Source organism: Strix aluco, chromosome 5 (genome assembly GCF_031877795.1).
Source record: "Strix aluco isolate bStrAlu1 chromosome 5, bStrAlu1.hap1, whole genome shotgun sequence".
NCBI classification, from domain to species: Eukaryota; Metazoa; Chordata; class Aves; order Strigiformes; family Strigidae; genus Strix; species Strix aluco.
The window spans coordinates 85961990-85983110 of record NC_133935.1 but is presented as its reverse complement, the minus strand read 5'-3'; the positions used below and the strand labels follow the sequence as shown (position 1 = coordinate 85983110).

The 21121-nt window shown below is 46.6% G+C and overlaps 1 protein-coding gene across 1 annotated transcript in view; it reads left to right on the top strand.

Moving 5' to 3' along the window:
* Positions 1 to 21121, top strand: part of PLXNA4 (plexin A4) — a 429072-nt gene that overhangs the window by 311043 nt on the left and 96908 nt on the right. The window contains exons 6-8 of the mRNA XM_074828081.1: positions 3612 to 3765; positions 6467 to 6566; positions 8840 to 8954. Of these exons, the coding sequence (XP_074684182.1) occupies positions 3612 to 3765; positions 6467 to 6566; positions 8840 to 8954 (369 nt within the window). The remainder of the gene's footprint in view (positions 1 to 3611; positions 3766 to 6466; positions 6567 to 8839; positions 8955 to 21121) is intronic.

Below are 21121 nucleotides of genomic sequence, written 5' to 3'. Positions count from 1 at the left end.
TTAACTTCCCCAGCAACTTTCCTGGCACAGAGAAAGATGTGCCATGGGAGGACATTTTGGCCATAGTTATCCCCTGTCTAGAGGTGTGGAAAGAAGCTTCCCTGTGAGTAGCTAAGGGCAGGTCTGAAGGGACTTTGTGTGCTGCAAGTATTGTGTGCACCTAGTGTAGTTGTTTACTTCCCAGGGAGAGGGATTTGTTAAACCATGAGTTATTTCAGTAAGCTCCAAGTTCCATAATTTTGGGTGGAAATATCTCCTTCTTAAGCCACCAAGAACTCCACCCTGCTTCAGCTCCATCACTAAGTATGCAGAGCAGAGAGGCAGGATGCTACGCAGAGGAACCTAACGCTGCTGAGGTTCATGCTATCTCTTGTGACCTTCCTCAGCACAAGGTTTAACCTTTATGGCCTCGAGCTTCTCAAGTCAGCAGCCAACAAAGCCACATAGTGAATGCTGGCAGAGCAGTAGATGATCCTGATCATTTTCTGTGCTTGAGGCAAGAAATCTCTGTTGAAGATCTAACCAGCTTGTGGTTTCTCTCCTGACTCATGACAGCAGCACCTTACATGGTGAGATCCTAACTCGTTCGAAGAAGTAGGCAGAGACCCATTTCGTTCAGGCTACTAGGGCTCTGTCTTTTTGGCCTTACTAGTTTGGGCTGGAATTAAGTTGGTACCCCAGACCCCAAAAGTTCCATCTCTGGACAAGTTGATCACTAGTCCCACACCCTGAAAAGTCTAAATGGAATTGCTGAGGTGCAGCTGCCAGACATCTTCCAGGTGACAGGTTTTGGAGTGCCAGGGTTTCTTCAGCGATAATGAAATCAGCCTTTCAAAGCTTGCATGTCCAATCATTGCTGCTTTGTTTCAGCCTCTTAACTTTGCTGTGACTTTACTTTCCTAGGCTTCAAACAAAACTGATCTGAGACATCTTAAGTCCTTTGTTCTTCTGGGAGTTCAAGGTTTCTTTTTCTTATTCTCTTAGTAGTCATTGAATTCTTTCATGTTGGAATAAATCCTGGGGGACTAGCTGGCTCAGGACGATTGAGAATGATAACAGAATAAAAAGCCTTTACCTCTAGGTTACTCCCAGGGCAAGTCAACCCAGAGCTGCTGGGATCAGAAGTTGCCATCACCTGACTGTTGCCCAATAATCTGCATGAACTTTTTGATGGGAGTCCCAGATAGACTGGTGACGCAGCTCAACCAGAGTCACCACAGATAGTCTCTTGGCAAACCAGGAGGGGAGCACCAACAAACAAATGGCTGGTGGTGTCCTTACTGAGTTTCACTTGGGTTCTAGCAAAGGGTCAACGATACTGAGTTCTTGCCCACAGAGACAGAGAAGATATCTATGTGGCCAGCCAATCTTTTAAATTTTGGGCACTAACAAGGACTTGGAAAATTGCATCTGAGTCTGTTCCGTCCAGGGCTGCGCTCTGGGATGTCTGAGAAGAGATACTTGCTGGGGGAAGGCTCCATTCTTTCCTCATGGAGACAGGCTTATGGGGACAGGAGGGCCACAAAGATGATCAAGGGACTGGGAAGCGCACCATGTGGGGAAAGGCTGAGAGAACTGGGTTTGTTCAGCCTTGAGAAAAGAATGCTTAGGGGAGACCTTATCACCATGTTTCACTATTTAAAGGGTGGCTACAAAGAAGATGGTGACTCCCTTTTTACAAGGAGTCACATGGAGAAGAGGAGGGGTAATGGGTACAAGTTACTCCTGGGGAGATTCTGATTGGACACAGGAGGAAAATTTTTCACAATGAGAACGATCAGTCATTGGAATAATCTCCCCAGTGAAGTGGTGGATTCCCCCACACCAGACACTTTTAAGATTCAGCTGCACAGGGTGCTGGGCCATCTTGTCTAGAGCATGTTTTTGCCAAGAAATGTTGGACCAGATGATCCTTGAGGTCCCTTCCAACCTGGTATTCTATGATTGATTCTACGATTCTCATTGCAGCACCTCCAGAGCAGTCATGTGGGATGTAGGACTTCTTGTATGTTCAGTGTGCACTGGATCATGACATATGTGGCCAAGCACTACTGGTCTATCCATTCATGTCATCTTTTGCATGGCACATTTTCATTCTGCATCATCCATGCTTGGAGAGAGATTTGTTAAGCAGAATAGTTTCCCCTTCTCCATTGCTAGCAAGGTATTAATGAGCAGAGAGAATGGATTTAGCCTGAGTGCTAAATCCATTGGAATAACCAAAGCTTTTTCCTATTCCTCATCCAAGACCAAAAATCACCTTTCCCATTACCATTCCCATTGCTCAAAAGTGAACATACTCTCATGAAGTTTTTATTTATGTCAGCCAAGGCTAAGGCCTGTCTGCTCAACCTTTCTCCCTGATGGTGCCTAGTGTAAAGAAATAGCTCCAAGCCTTCTCTAAGTGAGGAAAACACAGTGTGGGGGAGCAGTAAGCATTGTGTTATGTTATCAACCTCTCCTTCTTTGTCACTTGGACTGACCTCCTCTGTTCTTTATGCTGGTAGAAACAATATTTCAGCATGCATTTGTGTCTCCTCTCAGTGGCTGTCACCTCAGATGGGGCCTCAGCTAGCTCATGGAGGAGGCAAGCGTGGAGAGAATCTGCATTTGTGCCTGTGTCAAGTGGTTGGCTCTAGTGCTTGGTCATAAACCCGCTAAATTTATATTAACTATTACAACATCAGCAGGTGCTAGAAGTACCCTGGGATGCCCCTCTGTGTTCGGACATGATCTGGTGGGTTGGGCGGGACTCTCAGTGATGGAGAGCCATGGTTCAGGACATTAGCTGGTTTGGGAAGTTAGTGGCATGAGGGTCCTTGCCCAGAGAATTAATATGGTGGAAACCAGCTATGAGATTCCATTTTTTCATGACCACGAGCAATGACATAGCAATGCCAGCAGGTATTGAGAGGTCTAAAACCATGGGAAATTCCTCCTTCACCCCTTTTTAAATGTATGGAGCCCCAGTATAGCAAGTCCACAGAGCCAACTGCTTCTTTGGTGGGATGGGCAGGAGAGGTTTGCTGTGCCTCTAGAGACAGCATTATTTTGTGGTGGACTGAAGGCTGTAACTAGACTCTCCTTACACAGGAACTTGGTGACAGAGCGCTCCCCCATCTGCTGATGCTAGGAGAGCAGGCCGTAGAGAGTTAGACTGGAGCGCTACAGTTTCTCTGTAGTCTGCAGAGTGCCTCTTGTGAGTAGTAGTCACCTTCCTCAGAAACCGCGTGCCTTGGGGTCACCAAAGCCCTGGTCTTCACGGCTGGCTCCAAAGACTCCCTGCCTAACCTTACACTTGCATGACAGATAGTGAGCACTCCCTCCCCTCCACTGACCCAGCCAGCACTGGGATGCAGTGCAGTTGTCCCTGCATAGCCACGTACCACTTGTGTCGGCATCAGCATCTCATCCCCTTCCCCCTCTGCACACACATCCCTCTCCTGAATCTCTGCTTTCTGTTGAAGGAGGATGCTCTCTCTAGCAAGAGGCTCTTTGTCCAACCTCTCCAGTGTAATTTTCTCCTACTGATCCAGCTCTGTTGTTTGGCTTAGTGTTCTCTCTTTTCTTTTTTTCTATCTCTTCTTCCCTTCCTCCATCTTTGTTTGCAGCTGGTTTTGGAGACCTACAATGTCCCTGAGCTGTCAGCAGGAGTCAATTGCACCTTCGAGGACCTTTCAGAGATGGATGGCTTGGTGGTGGGCAGTCAGATCCAATGCATTTCACCAGCTGCCAAAGAGGTGCCCCAGATCATCACAGAGAACGGTGGGTATTCCACAGCTCCTCCGTCTGCACTTCTCTCTCCCTTCCTCACTCCACACCCCTGTGTCTCTTCTGTTTTTTCCCAAAGCAGAGTTCGGCTCATGGGAGCCTGAGGACAGAGTATGAGACGCACTGGGAGTAGGTGGGATGCTGCGCCAGTGCTCGCTGGTGGAGCTGCACAGCAGCACATCATAGCATGAGTTGTCTGAATGTGTGAGTGTTTATGTGTGCACACGTGTGTAAGCATTGAGCTGCAATACCACTACCTGCGTTAAGGTGCTTATATGTGTGATACTACATGTTTTCAGACTGCCACCGAGTGGCAGTTGCATATATCTAGCACAGACAAGAGATGGGTGTGGGATATTCGCTCACCTTTTGCCCAGGCTGGTGTTATGCAACCCAGGGAATGAGGCTGTATGTGCTCTCACTACATCCCATCCCATGCAGCAGCCAGAAAGTCCTGCAGACCTGAACGGTCCTGTCTGTAATTTCATCCTGCTCCTCCCAGATTTAGATCTGTGTGCTCAGTTCCTTGTCTCTGGCCCCAGCCTTTACTGCTAGATTTGCTATTGGCTTCCTCTCCCAAAATGGTCCAGCACAGAAAAAAACCTTGTCTCCAAGGGTGGTCCCCCCAGCCACAACCTCCTGCCCTTTTTTATTTCCTTTTTCTAACAACTTTTCTAGGTACTTTCAAGAGCACTTGTGGCTCTTTGCATGGACTTACTGTAAAAACCTTGACCCTGTTGATCACCCCAAGGGATGCAGAGAGGATGCTGTTATTTTTGTCCTTGGCTTCCTGTGAAAATTTACTGTAAAGTTTGTTTCTGAGGATCCTCAGGCCACAGAAAATGAAGTGACACAAACTGTGACCATCATCTCTGCTCTCCCCAAGCTGCACACAACTGCACATGCTCTCCATTTTGGTCCCAAAACAAGCCCCCAGAGAGCTGTTACCATTTTCAGGTCCCACTGAGTTAGCAGTCATGTTTGCCTACCAAGATAGATGCCAGAAACTATTTCCTTGGTATGGACATCTGTCCCAGGCGAGGCTATAATCAACCAGCAAACAAAAATAGCAGTGGAAGCTGGAGGCAGGACAAGAGAGAGAGATTTATGTGAAACATGGTTTTCAGAGAAGCTGGGCACCTGCGGCTTGTATCAACTTCAGCAGCTGGTGCTCCGCACCTCTGCAAAGACCAAGTCCTCCATGAACAGTGCTAGAAGCTGGATTTGAACCAAAGGATGTGTGGCTCTGTAGCATGCCTGATCTCTGGGGCCATCCAATCCTCACATCCTGTTTTAAAATATATGCAAGACGCTGGCAAATTTGTTAAATACGAAGCGGTTAACAGAGCTGTCAAAGCCGGCGGCAGCAGATGGGCAGCAGAGTCGAGCACTGGCAGGAAAATGTGTTTAGTGAAGTGTGTGGTCTGTGCATGCGACTGTGTGCGTGTGTGTGTGTGTGCCCGTAGGTGGGTGACTGTACACGTGGGCTCATGCTGAGATGAATTGTCAAGTTTGCTTTGGCCTGATTGATTAATGGATCTTTCAGGTGAGGAAGAAAATAATAGAGGTGAAAGGTCCGGCCAGGTTGAAGTCTTGAATTAAACATGGGCCCCTTCCCCACCAAATTACCGCAATTACTGCACCCACTCATTACCTACAGCTGATGGGCTCTGAACAGGGCTTTTGGCATTGTGGGAAGAGGTAACAGTTGACTGCCCAGCATGGGAGCAGTGGGAAAGGGAACGAGATAGTGTGTTGGAGCTGAGGTGCAGACTTTGCTGCAGATGGGTCTGTTATGGAAATGAATGGGTCCTTCTGGAAGTGCAATGGCTTGTGGACATCTCTTACACTGAGATGGGTTTTTGAAGCCAAAGGCTGGGATGAATAGACCTTGGAGTGAATGGGGTGAGTGAACCTGGAGGAACTGTTCACATGGGAATCTTCCTGTTCATCAGCATTTCCCAGGCTGCAGATAGGGAGCCCCTGTCCTGTTATGGTATCTATCCTCCTTGCTCATTCATTCATCCTACTTTCTCAAGGTATAACCTCTCTTTGGGGGCAGGATCTGGAGGTGGTGTTTTTCAGGCATGGCTGTCCTGGGTATTGGGTCCTATTCAGAGATGTTAAATAATGAGGGTGAGGATAAAGTAATTCTTTCTTTATCCCCTTAGGAAAGCAGGTACATTTATCCTTCAGACAGTGTATGCATAGGCCACCTATGTCTGGGGCCAGCAGTCACATCTTCCACAGACCCCTTCCTTCTGGGGACATCAATGAACCAGCAGCAAGGAAGAACTTCAAGGACAGTAGTCCATTTTAACAGCCTCTTAATTCCAGATATCTGCATCCTTTCTTTGAGCTTAGCTTTCCCACATTATGATTTCAGTCATTTTATTTTTTAAATAAGTGAGGTATGGTCCAGACCTCTCACCATCATCAAGCCCAGACTCTGCTCCTAGGTACAATAATTTCCAGTGGTGAAGACATACTTCATCACCCCTGTACCACAAGAGGGGGAGATGTACCTGTTGGGAACTGGGCTCTAGAAGGATTTTATCACACTTTCTACATCTACTGAGGATAGACTAGCCAAGGTACTGTGGGACAGCTCCAGGTTCAGGCTGGTGGCATAGCCAACAGGGCTTAACTAGGCTAACAAAGCAGTCACACACTGATGTGTCTACTTTTTCCCCAGGAGACCATCACATCGTCCAGCTTCAGCTCAAGTCCAAGGAAACGGGTATGACCTTTGCCAGCACCAGCTTCGTCTTCTACAACTGCAGTGTCCACAACTCGTATGTTCATTTCTTTTGATACCTGCTCTCCATTCCAGCCCTGGATCTGCCACAGCACCCACTGCTGACTGGGGCATGTGTCCATTGGGAAGCTGGTTAGGTGTGGAGTTGATCAGGGGTCAAGGTCATTTGTGTGATGGTCAGTATGGTGGGGTCCCTCCTGAGAAAACCAAGAGTAGTATAGTGACCCTTTGTTCTGTTGATGAGCCTTCTTAGTAAGAAGGCATTATTTTGAGGAGTGGTACATCCCCATGTGTCTCTCAGGCAGAGCAGCATCACATTAGTGGGAATTTACCACAGAATTGAGTCAAAAGTATGTCATGACCTCATCAAATGGCCCCCATCTTCCCGTTAAGCATTTTTTTTTTTTTGGATGGCTGGATCCTGCCCGTACATACGCACCTCCAACCTTCATCCATGCTGTCAGTCCAATCAGCAGGAGCCTGCCCCAGATGGTTAGCATGGACCCTCAGATTTGGAAAAACAAGAGTTTGATTCCTGCATGATGTGAACTGACCAGGGATCACCCAGCTGATTCTCTCAAGATCATCTTTTCCATCCCGTGAGCTCCCTTCCTGCCCTGCACCCCATTTTTCTGGGGTTTAGCTGGCACCCAGGGCTGCTCAGGAGCTGCCCCACTGGAGCGGATCTGCAGCTTTCCTGCAGAAAGATGCTCTTCCAGCAGGTTGATCCACCCCTGAGCAAGGCTGAGTGGCTCCGTCCCCGCCACTGAGCCATCAGAAGTGCCAAAAGCAGATAATTACTGCAGCTCAGCAATTCACAAGGAAAGGCAAATCCTATTTCCGTGTTCCTGCTGCTTTGACAAACAGTGTCAGAAAGCAAGTGTTGGAGGGGAAAGCAGGAGAGATGGTGGTGTTAAATATTTATGGCATGTTTTGGTTTCTTACTTGACAAACTATAATACACTATCCATTTTTAATTTGATGTATCAGAGCAAGCACTTGTTACCAATTTGAAGAATAGCTTGCTGTACCAGATCTGAAAGTGGATTGAAGTTGAGCGAGACTTCACAGAGACAGGAGAGAGGGTGTGCATCTGCCTGTTGGGCTCAGCCAAGCAATACTGGAGGCAATTTTTTCAGTCCTACCCATTAAAAACCCAGTGGCACATAAGGGCCAGGAATATTTCCAACCCCAAGTCCCCTCCAGGTACTTCGGAGCTTGCAGCTGCATGTAGAGCTCCAACATTGTGAGTGACCAGGAGTCGATACCATCCAGTACTTGTTTTGTGCAGAGAGCTTGTTATGGCTCAGTTTGGTTACTGGTGAGCAGACATAGTATTAATTTAGAAAAAAAAAAAAAAAAGAAGTGTGATGTAGGTATAACTCAGTGCTGTAACACAGCCAGGAGAGGTGTTTGCAGCTCTTACTCTACAGGGTCTATGGGGCATAAGAGAGCAAAATCTTGTAAGATGGAGGGAATGGCTCTTTCCTACACCCTGAGTAGGTGATGTTCAAAATATTCCCTCTGCTTCCTGGGCAGCTGCTACAATAGTCTTTCCTTTTCTGCTGAAATGAGCAGTCAATATATTTGCAGGAGCCTCATCACCCTGGGCAGAACTCACACTAATAAGCCTGTGGGACACAGGGGGAGAAAATTCCCTGCTTATTCTTGACTTTCTGGCTTTGGTGCATCCATATTTGTGTCTGGCCTCTGTATCAGTGAAAGTGGGAGGATTAGCCAGATGGGTCTGCTGGTGCACAGGGACTGCCCTCCATGGGCATCACTCTTCCTGCCAGCCCCTCCTTTGGTCACCTTCTCGTGATGTGTTCACAGCTCCCAGGGCACTGGTGCAGTTCAGTGTGGAGGCAGCAAGGTTGTAGCAGTTACCCTGATCTTGTATTTTTTGTTACACTCAGGATTTTGTTATGGGCAAAAAGGGGAAAGCTGCTTGTGTATGAAGCTGAGAACTTGTTCATAGTCTGATTAAATGTTGTAACAGGGTAACCAAAATGCAACAAAGATTTATTATTACTCTAGTTACAATTACGTGAATGCGATCTAAATTGTCTAGTTAACATGAGACACTTGTGATCATAATGACAGCCAGCTCAGGCCATGGAAAATCCAGCACCATCCTGTAACTTGATGGTGTCAGGTCAGTTCAAAGCCTGTGGCCTTCTGATAGTGATGGCAAGAGCAATGTTTACTGGGCTGTATTTCCCTCTGAGAAGCACTATCAGTTTCAAGGTCTGTCTTGTTGGCTAATGGGACCCAACTGGCCAAGTGACTACTCTTTCTCTTTATTTCCAGGTGTCTGTCATGTGTGGAGAGCCCTTACCGGTGTCACTGGTGCAAGTACCGCCACGTCTGCACTCATGACCCCAGCTCCTGCTCCTTCCAGGAAGGACGAGTCAAGCTGCCTGAGGTAGGCAGGGCCATGGGGCACAGGTCACATGTCCCATACGTGGGCTACTGTCACGTCCCTCAGGGCTGACGTCACCTTTTGGCCTGTGTCAGACCAGGAAGCCTTCTCCACCTCCAGTCCCACCCTCTCCCACTTCTGCTTACCCTCCAGGAGACCCTCACCTTTCCCTCTGCAGATAGCTCCCCTCTGCTCTACTAGATCCCAGGGGAGCTGCCGTCTCCCTCTCATACATGACAAGGAGTGTGTTACCTTGGAAAGTTATTGCAAGCTCCCGGCACCAAGGCACTGGGAGGGATGGGAAACACTGGGCATGCATCTCCTCCAGGAGAGAAGGAGATTGCCTCTAAGGAGATACCCCAGGCTGCTGAGATCTGGGAGCTATTTAGGGCTATGTCTACAGTGTCAGTGGATTTCAGCTGTGCTTTGAGCACTTCTGTGGCTTCATGGGTTTGGTACCTAATGGCCAGTGCAACAGACTGCCTCAGATGAGGCTGGGGAATGCCTCATTGCCAGTTATTGAGCTGAACTGGACCTTGGGGCTTAATACAGAGCTGGCTGCTGCACTGAAAATGCTGTCTGGCTTGTATTGTAACTAACAAGCACTTGCAGACAAGTGGAGCTCAGGAGAATACAAATAGGAAGTCACTTAATTGCTTCCTGGTCAGGAATGGTCTGAAAGCATCCTGGCCCGTCTGGTAAATGACCTGAGGTGGCTCGTTGTTTGCCTGGCCCAAGGGACCAGTACCCATTAAGATATCTAATATCTGCTGAACCACCGGGCACAGAGGCGGCTGCTGAAGACTCCCGCAACGTGTGTCGCATTCGGAGGATGAAATTCCCATTGCTCCCTGAGCTGCCTGCTGGGTCTGGTGTCTCTACCATGTTCCCCCACCTACCCCCAGCCCCTTCCCCGGGTGAGCCAGTTTGCCAGACCAAATGACACACGTGTAGTGTCTTTACACTCCTGTGGCATCCCCCGTTCCCTCCCACCTCTTCCTTATGTGCTGGATGAGATGTCACATATGTGCTGGTTGAGGTGTCCTGGATCAGAGATCCTGAACTGCTGTGGCATTGGGACAGGCCATAAATATTCATGAGCAGGGAGGTTGCCAGTTCTTCATGTACCAGGATTCAGAATTTGCTGTAAACCTGCTGGAAAACTTGCTGAGGAGCTGGAGGGCTTGACATTCTCTGCTCGGTGGTGAAGGAAGGCAGCCCAGAGTTCAGCCCTTCTGGAGGCTATCCCAGCCAGACAGGCCCTATTCCCTCGCATGGAGCCTTGGCAGAGTTTGGCCAGTCCTACTGGCCACAGGTCTCTGTGCCTTCCGCTTCAGGAACCGGAGGGACCTCACCCTCTTGCTGACGTGACATTCCCTGGGACACTTTGTCTCAGCTTCCTGCTGTGCAACGCCACCACCATTTATCTCCTCTGGTGTGTCTTATGTACCAAACACAGGACTCACCTTCCCAGTTCCCATCTCTTCTCTCCTCCAATCCCCTGCCCAAAATGAAGTGCCTACAAATCTCAGTGTATCCCCTACTTCTTCATCCCCTATCACATCCCTGGTATTTCTGACACTGGTTCCCATCAGAAAGGAGATCAAGAGAAGTTCCGTGTCATCCCAGTTCCTTAGGGAAGGGACTGGGGGTGGCACAGCCCCTACAGCCCCATCCTCTCCAAGGTCTTGCTCTGCAGAAGTGGGGAGGAGGCAGTGGACTCATTGTCCTCTGCAGATCTGCCTACTTTAGCACAACTTTTCCATCACTGATTTATCACCTCTCACTAGTTTTGTTTCTGAAAGGTATCCTCTTCAGACTAGGAGACAGCTGCAGTCGGGGGGGTCTTTGTCTGTCAGTAGAGATTGCTCTTGCCCTCTTCTGTCCCCTTTAACAGAGGATTTCCTGCTGAGCTCCAAATACCCCCTCTCTGATCTTGCAAAGCTGTTCTGTGTGATTTGCGTGGCAGCAGGGAGAGGCACAAACCTGACCTTAGAAGATGACTATTGATCTGCAAGGCAATGACAGTGTCATGTGACACATGTGTTACATTGGTCACTGCTAATGAGGGCAGCAGCCATGTTGGCTTCTGTAGCAAAACCATCTCTGGTTTCCAGCCTCCCTTAACCCGGCCAGAGAGGCGGCTGTAAGAAGCAGCAGCACAGGGAGGACACAACATCTGTCAGTCAGCTGCTCAGCTCAGGAGCTGCTTTTGCTGTCTGCTGCACAGAAGAAATACTTCTCAGCACTGGAGTGACTGGACAGTATCTGCAAGGTTAATGGCCTTGCAAAACCCGAAACTTTCAGAGATAGCTTTCTGCCTGGCAATGTGAGAAATGCCCTGTAGCTTCAGGGTCCTTCTCATTGCCATCTGTGTGTTTGTGGCCCTCAAGGACACTAGGGCTGGGGAAGGATGGCATCACAAGTGCATTCTGACAAACAAAGATTTACATTCACTATGTGGCCAGAAAGGTTTTGTCAAATGGCACTTTGTAAAAATGATGTGTATATCTCCCACGCTTCTCTTGAGAATCCATCTCTCACTGACTCATCTCTCTCCCTGAAATTTCCAGTCTGTTTTTTTAATTCTTTCCTTTTCTGTCCTGTGCCCATGCTTGTTTGTTGAGTGAGTTCTTTGAACAGTAGAAACCGTTTGGTACCTTTAAGCCAAGCCTGGCTCCTCATTGCCCATCCAGACCTCCACCCAGTTCCCAATGACATAACATGACTCACAAGGTCTGAGGTCCATTTCCAGACTTCCCAATGCCATCTTCTGTAGTTCTCAAAAAGTACCATCACCCTGAGTGGGCCTATTTTTACTGACCTTTCATCTCCATCTGCACTACTCCTTTTGATCCTTTCCTCTCCTTGGACCCCCGGAGGATGATGACAGGGAAGCTCTTGCTACCATGCAGGCATGAGTACCTGCTAAGTCAGTAAGTCTCGAGGAGGTACTGATGGGAAACTGTACTACCAGCGTGGGATGGTTGGACCATCCCATTTGCAGTCCTTCCATGAGTCTGCTGATTAGCATGGCTGGCTTCCAGGATCGTATGGTCTGATTGTACCAAGAGAATCCTTGCCAAGCAAACAAATATTGGTGTTACTCCGTCATATGGACTGGTTCCAGAAACTCCTTTCCTCTGTAATCATCATGGCTGGCGTGCCAAGCCTGCTCCCCTCCCCCTCATTATGGCCTTCATCTTCTCTTGCTGATACACCCACCTCCAGGTGATTTTTTTCCACTCTTTGCCTGTACAGCATCTTGCCATCATGTGGGAAGAGGCTTCCCACTCTCCAGATGGCCTGAGCTGCAAATGGACCAATTGGGCTGGTACCCATTACCCCTGGACCAGCCTGGAGCAATTTGAAGGGAAGCTTGTGCCCTTGTGTACTTCTGATTCCATCATTTCCTTAGTACATCTCACAAGTTTCTGGATTACCATGGGCTCTGACCCTTTCAGGTCTTCTTCATGTTCTCTGAAAGGATCTTGGGTTTTTTACTCTCTTTTTTTCCTTGCCATATGAGTTGCTGATTGATGCAGAGTGCAGGATGAATTTGAAACTGATTCAGTGGGGCAGCAGAAAGGCTTTGGCCATGACCCACACTGTCCAGAAGGCAAAATGTTGTTTCTAGCTGTATAGCCTGTGATCTACCATCCAAGGGAAGCCTTTGAATTGCATCATGTATAGCTGTAACCAGCCAGCCCCAGGCTGGGACAAGGCAGCTGTCTTACCACCACCTGGCAAAACTAAACCAGAGATGGAGAAAGGACAGAAAAGGCATGTCGCTTGCTATCAACAAGGAGCCATGACTTTCTTACCTGTCACTTGTTAGGTGGTCGGTGAATCAGCTGTGCCATAATAGAGCTGAATCAACTTGTCTGGGGGACTTGGGAAAGCCTGTGTTTGCTCCTGGTGAAGAACTCCAGTGTGGTCATAAAGCAAGAGTATTTATGATTATGGCACTGAATTCAATCAAATAGGATTGACGATGTCTCTGGATGATTTGTGTCAGAAATACTTCACCTTGGCGTATAATTTCCCTTTACAGCAGGTTTTTGAAAGCCAAGTCTGCTAGCTTGAAAAAGTGACTTTTTGCTTTATAAAGGGGAACTGATATTATTGTTTTTGAGGGCAGGAAGGGAAAGAATAAGGAAAAAAAAGATACTTTAATAGTGAAGTAGATTGTTGTTTTTCCCAAAGAGAGCTGGTGGCAAAAGAGGAGAGAATTAGTCTTAAAGATAGAGGGGAGCCGGCCAAGTTTCTGTTTTTTTCTTGGCCATCCTGTCTCTGCTTTTGACTTTTGTTGCTGACTATAGCTGAAGTCATAGTGCAGGATTAGCATTGCACCACTAACATGCTGTGAAATCAACCCACCCTTACTTGACAAAATCACCGAGTAAGAGAGCTCAGTCATTTTCTTCTGTAAATGGACAAGACAGTCAACAAGTAGTGAATGGAAACTGAGGCACGGAGGAGTAAAACAATTGATCTGAAAGTCTCCGGTGTGATAGAGGCTACAGAAACAGCACCTGTCTCTCCTGATATCTATTACCCAATGCACCTGATTGCATTGTCTGTCTTGTCTTCGTACAGACCTGCTCTGATCCAGTGGGGTAGTTTTCATGTCAGTGTTTCACAGACATCTGTACAAGGATGGGTAAGCTGGGGTTGAGTTGATGGGATAAAGGATTAAATCTTTTGTGCCGCCTTCTCTAAGATGAACACTATCTTGTTCTGGGTCTTGCAAGGATTTTAGCTTTGTGGGGGGGAGAGAGAGAGAGAGAAAAATGGCAAAAGCCAAAAGCAAGCCTAGATAACAAATCTATTATCCGCTGGATTTAAAAGATACATAATCATTTAATTACCTTGAAGGAGGTTTTCATCTTTCCCTGCTCAGACGATTTGCGTGTGCGTGTGTTTTTCTTCCTCCCCCAAACAAGCTTTTTATTAAAAGGATTTTCATCTGCTGCCTAAAAAGAGAACAGAAGAAAAGATCTCGCACCAAAGTGTTTTATGTTGAATTGTACGTGCTAACGACAGTAAAGCCCACATAAAAGAAACAACTGCTTCAAATATTAATTTGTCAAAAGCGATAAAAAGCTGTGTGAGCCGCATGCTGGTGAGCAGCTGCTGAGGAGCAGAGTGTTGCTTTGCCCAGCACTTGCTCATGTCTTTTGCCGAACGAAGAGCTGTACCGGTGGTCTCTGCAATGGAGTGCAAATATTTAGCTCTGACAGACTCCGTGTCCTTTTTGGGGATGGGATTTTTGGGAAAGAGGGAAGAAGGGATGGGAAAAAAGAAGTCAGGGAGTGATAATGACAGCTCAACCTGAGTTGGCAGACATTTAAGAGGCATTTGGACAATGCCCTTAATAACGTGCTTTAACTTGTGATTAGCCCTGAAGTGGTCAGGCAGTTGGACTAGATGATTGTTGTAGATCCCTTCCAACTGAAAATATTCAAGTCTAGTCTAGTCTAGTCTAGTCTAGTCTATTCATCTAGTCTAGTCTAGTCTAGTCTATTCATCTAGTCTAGTCTAGTCTGTTAAAGTGAAAATGCCCACGTCTCCTCATCATGGACTTTGTCTGTACTAAATTCAGCAGTGCCTTTCCCCACCCTGCCAGTGTCTCTCAGTCTGACTCAGGGAGGGCTTTACGCCAGGCTCTCAAAAAGCAGACATGTTTTCAGGGCCCCCAGATGTCCTGCTTTGTTCTCTTTATGAGGTGCAGAAGGAAGGCACCGTGCCTACCTCTTCCCAAAATGCACCCCGGTGGAAATGCCTGGGTGGCTGCACTGGGGAGAGGGTAGAGGGACTACTGGGCCATCAGGTGATCACGGTCAACTCCTTGTTCCCTTGCATCGACAAACCTTCTGGTGATGCATCTTCAGCTGTTGCTGTGGCAACTGCTCAGTTTCCCTCCCGCTCCTGTTTCCAGCCTCCCTTAACCCGGCCAGAGAGGCGGCTGTAAGAAGCAGCAGCACAGGGAGGAGAGAAAACCCATCTCTGCTCAAATTAACGTATCTCTCATTTCTCAGGGACTCTAATGACAGTTGCAGTGAGGCCAATACCAGAGCACCAATTCCTTCCCCTCTTGTCGATTATCCGCTCACTTATCCTGGCACCTGTCTATCATTAAGGGGAGGGTACGAGGTGTAGTTTCTATGGCAACTGCAGGCAACCTGCTGCCTTCAAGTGCTGTGAGCAGGCAGGGGGACGGTCAGGAGAGACGAAGAGATCAGGAACAGCTCTAGACAGGCAGCTGCTGTGGGCAGAAGCAGCCACCCCATGCAGATGGGATCTGGCATGGTGATGCATGCACTTCATGGCACCTGCTTTTAAAGCAGCATGGGGGTTTGGTGTTTATCATCTATTTGGCTCTTAGAACTATTTCCAAGCACGTGTGATGTCTTGTCACCATCCTGTCCAGGGGGAGGCAGGGGTAATGTGGGAGGAGGCTGTAGCTGGTGGTTTGGATCCAGCTGTGCAGTGGTTTGGAATCTCAGGCTGTGGCACTTCAGCCCTCATCCACCGTTACAGCCCCTTCCCAGAAATGGAGATGCATTGTGTAGTGGGTTCATCCTCTTCAGAGAAATGCTTCAGATAATAATAATAAGTTAAACAAAGAAATTGGAGGCCAGGCAGAAAGCTTTCCCCTTGTTCATGAACTCCTGTTAGAGCATAAAAATATTGCTCAGAGGCAGTATCAGGTAGTGTATGAAACCATAGGTTTTATTTCAGCAGATGAGAATTTTATTCCGGGCTCTGAGCTGGCTTGGTCACGTTCACCTTTCTGTGCCCCTGTTTCTCTCACACCCTCTTCTGATTTGGGTAAGCACTTTCTGTTAATGGGTGCTTGTACAGCACTTAGTACCTGGAGCTGGGCTGTTTGTAAGAAGTCTTTGAGCATGTACAAACAAATTAGATAATTTGTTGTTGTTTGCAAGTCATACTGACTAGCACTGGGATGATGAAAAAAAAGATGGTAAGCCTGTGTGTGAAGAGGCTTTTTCTGTTATTTTGGGGTAACTTCTGTAATCTCTGAGCCTTTCTGCCCTGCAGTCATCCAGCTGGCAGGGGAAAAGGCTGGTAACTTGTTCAATTTCCACATAGCTTCTATCAGGATTTCTGATTATTATGGTGGTGGATCTGCAGGAAATCTGGTGTAGGGCAGCTCCATCATGTCTCTTCTTCTTGAGATCCAGCCAAAGCAAAACAGAAACAGAGCTGATGGAAAAAGGCCTCCCTGTGAGCGATTCATTCTACCTTAAGGCACATGTTGTTTTCTTAGAGCTTAGCTTCTCCAGCCACGATGTGAGTGACTAATCAAGAACATGATCATGTAATTTCTAGGAGCAACTCAGGGAGATAAATTTGAATGGAGATGTAAGAAGCGTCTGACACTCAATACTGTGTCTCTGCTAAAAGTTAGTCATAACAGTTAGGCTGTTCATCTTTGTAATGCAAGATTATTTATCCCGCAGGACAGAGTGATCTCAGAACAGGAAGAGCTTATGTTGTTTTGATAGCCTAGCTCAGTGTAATGCCTCAAGTGGCTACAGGATTTTTCTGGCTATCTGGACATCTGTTAGGACTGCTAGGATCTGTATGGCACCCTGCAGTTTGAGGGAGGAAAGACAGTTCCCCATTCGGACCTAGTCTAGGGTGATGGCCTGGCTCTGAAGCAGGAAGATTTTGCCTTTCTCCACTGTAGCATCATCTGCATTCACTGCTTTGGGATGTGTGATCTTATGGGACCTGGCCAAGGAGAAACATCCTCTGGATGTTGAAGTTGTAGATAAGAGGTGAGGCTGAAATGTGTCTCCTTCTCTACTTGGGGCATCTCCAGGACGCGGAGCCCAGACCCTCCTCCCCCACCTTGTCTTTAAGCATGAGTCCATTTGCTTTGACTTGGACATTATCTCATGTTGTCATGGATCTCAGTGAGGGGGAGGGTGACAAGAGCCATGATATCACAGTCCTGACCTTCCCACTGTAGAAGCCAAAGTATTATGACTCTCTGGGCTTCTGTCTTGGTTTCCAAAGGAAGCTGGTTTGCATCAATGGTGGCCTGTGTGTGCAACCTTGGGTCCATCTGTTACTCTGTCTTCTCCATTGACTTTTGAACTCACTGGTCATTCTTGACCTAGTTGGGCCAAAGTCTCAAAGATACCAAGTTCCTACTAACTTTGTAAAAATGGCCAGCTTCAGAGAAGAAATAGACTTTTGGTCCTCTCAGGAAGAAAGCACTACAACTTGGGCTCAACCCTTGTTAGACACCAGAAATCCCCATGTGAGAGTGTTGTCATGAGAGTCGCTGTCATTTCTGAGGGAGCCTTGGCTGGAGCATGTCCCTTATGCATGCAAAACCCATTTGTTGGCAGAGATGTATAGGAACATTAGCTTTGTTGAGGAGTGACATGTCAATGTCATTGATACCTAGATGGATGAGCAGTAAGGGGTATTATTGCAATGTTCAAAATTTGCAGCCTCATTGGGCTGCTGCAATGCCATGCATAGATGTACAGGGCTTTGATACACATGAAAGGTCTTGTGAACTTCAGATGGAAGTTCTTACAGAAGGACAGAAATCTGGCTAGGCAGAAGGATGTAGATGTATATAATAATAATTAGAGAAGAAATTATTGTTTTATAAGCTGCCTGTGCTCTACCCCATGGTTTACACAATCCAGTTTTACTCTGTGTGTTATTCTGGAGGGCTGTCTTACGTAACCAGGATTTTCCTTTAACAAATGACAGACTTTGTCCAAGTAAATAGACGGTTATCTTGTCTCTTGCACATACACCACCTTCCTCAATGCACACATTCATATTTCTCATGATTTCAAAACCAAGCAGTTACTCAGGTAACACCAGAACTGAGACCGCTTGCATGTCTCCGGTAGCCCCTCTCTGAGCAGATGTACCTAATGATACAGTCATCTACTATTTTTGTCACTAGTCCACTCCCTTCATCTAGTGACCAGAAGGCCCCTGCTCTCTGGATCATTACTTTTCCTTCTGAGAGTATGTCAAAGCAGCAAAGGGCTGAAAGAAAGCTAACGTTGTGTCTCTATTTAAAAAGGATAAATGTGGTGCTTAGATAATTATGGCAGCCTGACCTTGATCCTTGTGAAATAATGGACCAGCTGAGAAAGACTCTATTAATAAAGAATTAAAGGAGGGTAAAATCATTAATGTTGATCAGCAGAGATATGTGGACTGACTTCAAAGGCAGAATAGTCCTAGGTTGGGACCAAGTTCCCAGCAGACATGGGTCATTTCCCAGCACTGCCTGTGTGGCCTTGGGGGAGTCACTTTGCTCCTGATCAACGGGATTCAGCAGTGAGCTATGTGAGAAGAGGTCAGTTATCTTCATTTAGCTTCTGCTGTTCGAGTATCCACTCTCTGGCGATCAGCATCGCTCATCGCTCTCTAGCCTTCACCACACTGAAGCCAGGGACCGAAGAGGCAGCTGAGCTAATGATCTGCTATTGATCTGTTGGGTCTCCCTTCCTCCAGCAGTGACATCTGTACACTAATCTGTGCAAGCTACCACTGAAGTACGTAGCTACTAGAGTGCACAGAGCTTAAACAGGGCCAAATCTCTTCCAGGCCAACCACCTTTTCCCAGGCACCAGAATCACTTGCAATATCTGACAAAAGAGAGCTGGTATTTGCTCCTGAGTGCATGGAAGACTCTTAAGTAGAAAGGAGCCACCAGAAGTGACAGCGATGCAAGGACTCAATTATTCCTTTGTTGTCTCTGCAGATGTTTACACTTCCCATAAATTCTGTTGCTTTCTCCTCATCAGCTGCCTTTAAAGTTCTGAGCGTTTTCTTCGTGTATTATTACTTTTGCTGTGCCAATAAATAAGCACACTATCAATCAAACTAACAACATTGTAAACTTAGGAAGTGCAGATAAAATATATGGTGCATTAAAAAATTCTTTGACCGGGTGAGCTTTTTTGTAGCTGGTTTGATTGCTGCTGGTGCCGATTTAAATTTGGGGGAAGTATATCCAGAAATTTATGGAGCTTGGAATCCTGCCTACAAAGCATTGACCTGATTCCACTTTATAACCTAATAACGTTCCCCAGCACTGTTCGTGTAAATTTTAAATATAATTTTTATGATGCTAAGAATTAGTGGTGTAATAATGTAAACACAACGTGGACTGTAACTCACGCTTTCCTCTCCCGCACTGGGAATGCTGAGCTCCTTGCTGCTTCATTCTCCAGATTATCCTGGGGCTGGAAAGTTGTTCAAGAGTTTAAAAATGATTCATCGAAGGAACCAGCTTGCCAGCCCTGGAGCCTGAAAGCCCTCTCTTTGCAAATATACAGGGTAGTTGCTAAACAAGCGTCTGATTTTGCTCGGGTGTTGTCACAGCCCTGACCTAGGGTGACTGTGCTGAGGTGTGAGAGAGAAGTTCAGGCAACATATTCCAGGCAGTCCCTGCTGCCTCTCATCTGCCAACTTGCTGTTTTCCTGCTTTTGATCCAGGTGAAATCTGATTCCCAATGGGTTTGAGTGAGTAAGTTATGGTTCCCCACTTAAGTTCACTTTTTGGTCACGTTCCAGGCAAGATGGCTTGGATAAGGCACAAAGATGGTTGCTGAATGAGGAATATTGAAAAGAAAGTCTTAAAAAAACCCCTGAAGTTGAGGATAAAGAAATGAATTTTGATGGCAGGAGAAAACGGGAAGTGGATGCTTTGAGATGAGTAGTGGAGGAATTGATGACAGTGGCTATGTCTGGTCCTGAATGGAGATGATGCCTGCTCTTATGGGAAAGGAAGGGTTAAAATTCATTGCCAAGAGTTGAGTTCATCTTGCAATGGAGTCAGCAGTAGCTGAGCTCTAGTTTCCTTCTGTAGAAAGTGGAGATCCAGTCAATGCTGCCAGGGATCATGAGGGAACAGTATGAAGGAAAAGTAGGAAAGATCCCCTCACCTGAATGCTCTGGATGATATGAGATGCACAGGGGAAGACAAGTGAACTGGGGCACCAACATAAGGGGGAGACTGTTGATAGGTGGATGGGTCATTGTATTAAACCTTCATGGATGTTTTAATTATTCCCATGTAGGATGACTACCACTCAAAGTAGATCAGACGCATTTTCTTTTGGAAAATGAAGAACAATTTGATGAGACTTGGGCTCATGATCCTGGCCATAAACAGTAACAGAGAGTAAAACTGTACAAAATAAGGTTAGAACAAAATCTAAGCAATATCACAAGACTGTGAAAGAACCCTACGTACTTCATTCCTAGAAGAGGATGGTAACTCAGAATATCTGGTCAGTCTCCAGCTTATACTGGAAAACAGCATGGAGAAATCTCCATGAAATCATAACTATATATGTATGAAGCACCATAAAGGAAGCAAACTAATTAGTTCAGGGCTAAGACCACATAGCCTCAGAGAGGTTTCATCGCCCTCTTTAACAGAATTCTCATGATGGCTCTCGCTGGGGACTCACTCAAATATAGCTGTGATGAGGGCTATAACACATATGTGAGAGAAAAGGAGAGAAAGAGTTCTCATATTTCGGAGACTTCATTATTTCTGCAAGCTACAGCAAAACACATTTGCAGGCATTCTATGAGGAGTTATAAATAAAGAAAATTAAACTACCATCGACCCAATGAGTACAGCCCATTTCATGCAGTGTTTTCACTGTAAAAGCTCTCTGACTTGATAACTGGCAAAATTTGGTGATTTGAGGTGTGCATCGCTGCTGATACGAGTAATTGGCAAGGGTGGAGGATATTATTTTAAAGAGACTGACTCATTTGAAAGCATCTAAGGAATAGAATGAAGCTACACGCACAAAATGAATCAACAAGAGTCTGCTTTCAAATGTGTAGCCCTGGTACAGATTAAACTGGATTTTAGCTCCTCTGGAATCTGAACCAGCTCCCCTTGTTGTCAAGGAAGGGCTTAATTTATTATATACGAAAGACAAAAGGGATGGGATTGTGACCTTCCTTGGTACAGTTGTTGGCAGTGGATGTTTTTACTTCCCCTACATCATGTGAAAACTGTGCTTTTTCCAGTCTAGATGTTGTCCATTGCAGAGGAAGGGTGAAGAGAAACTGTCTCCACTGGAAAAAGTCCAAGATAACTCTTTTTTAAGGACCCTTCAGCTTGGTCCTAC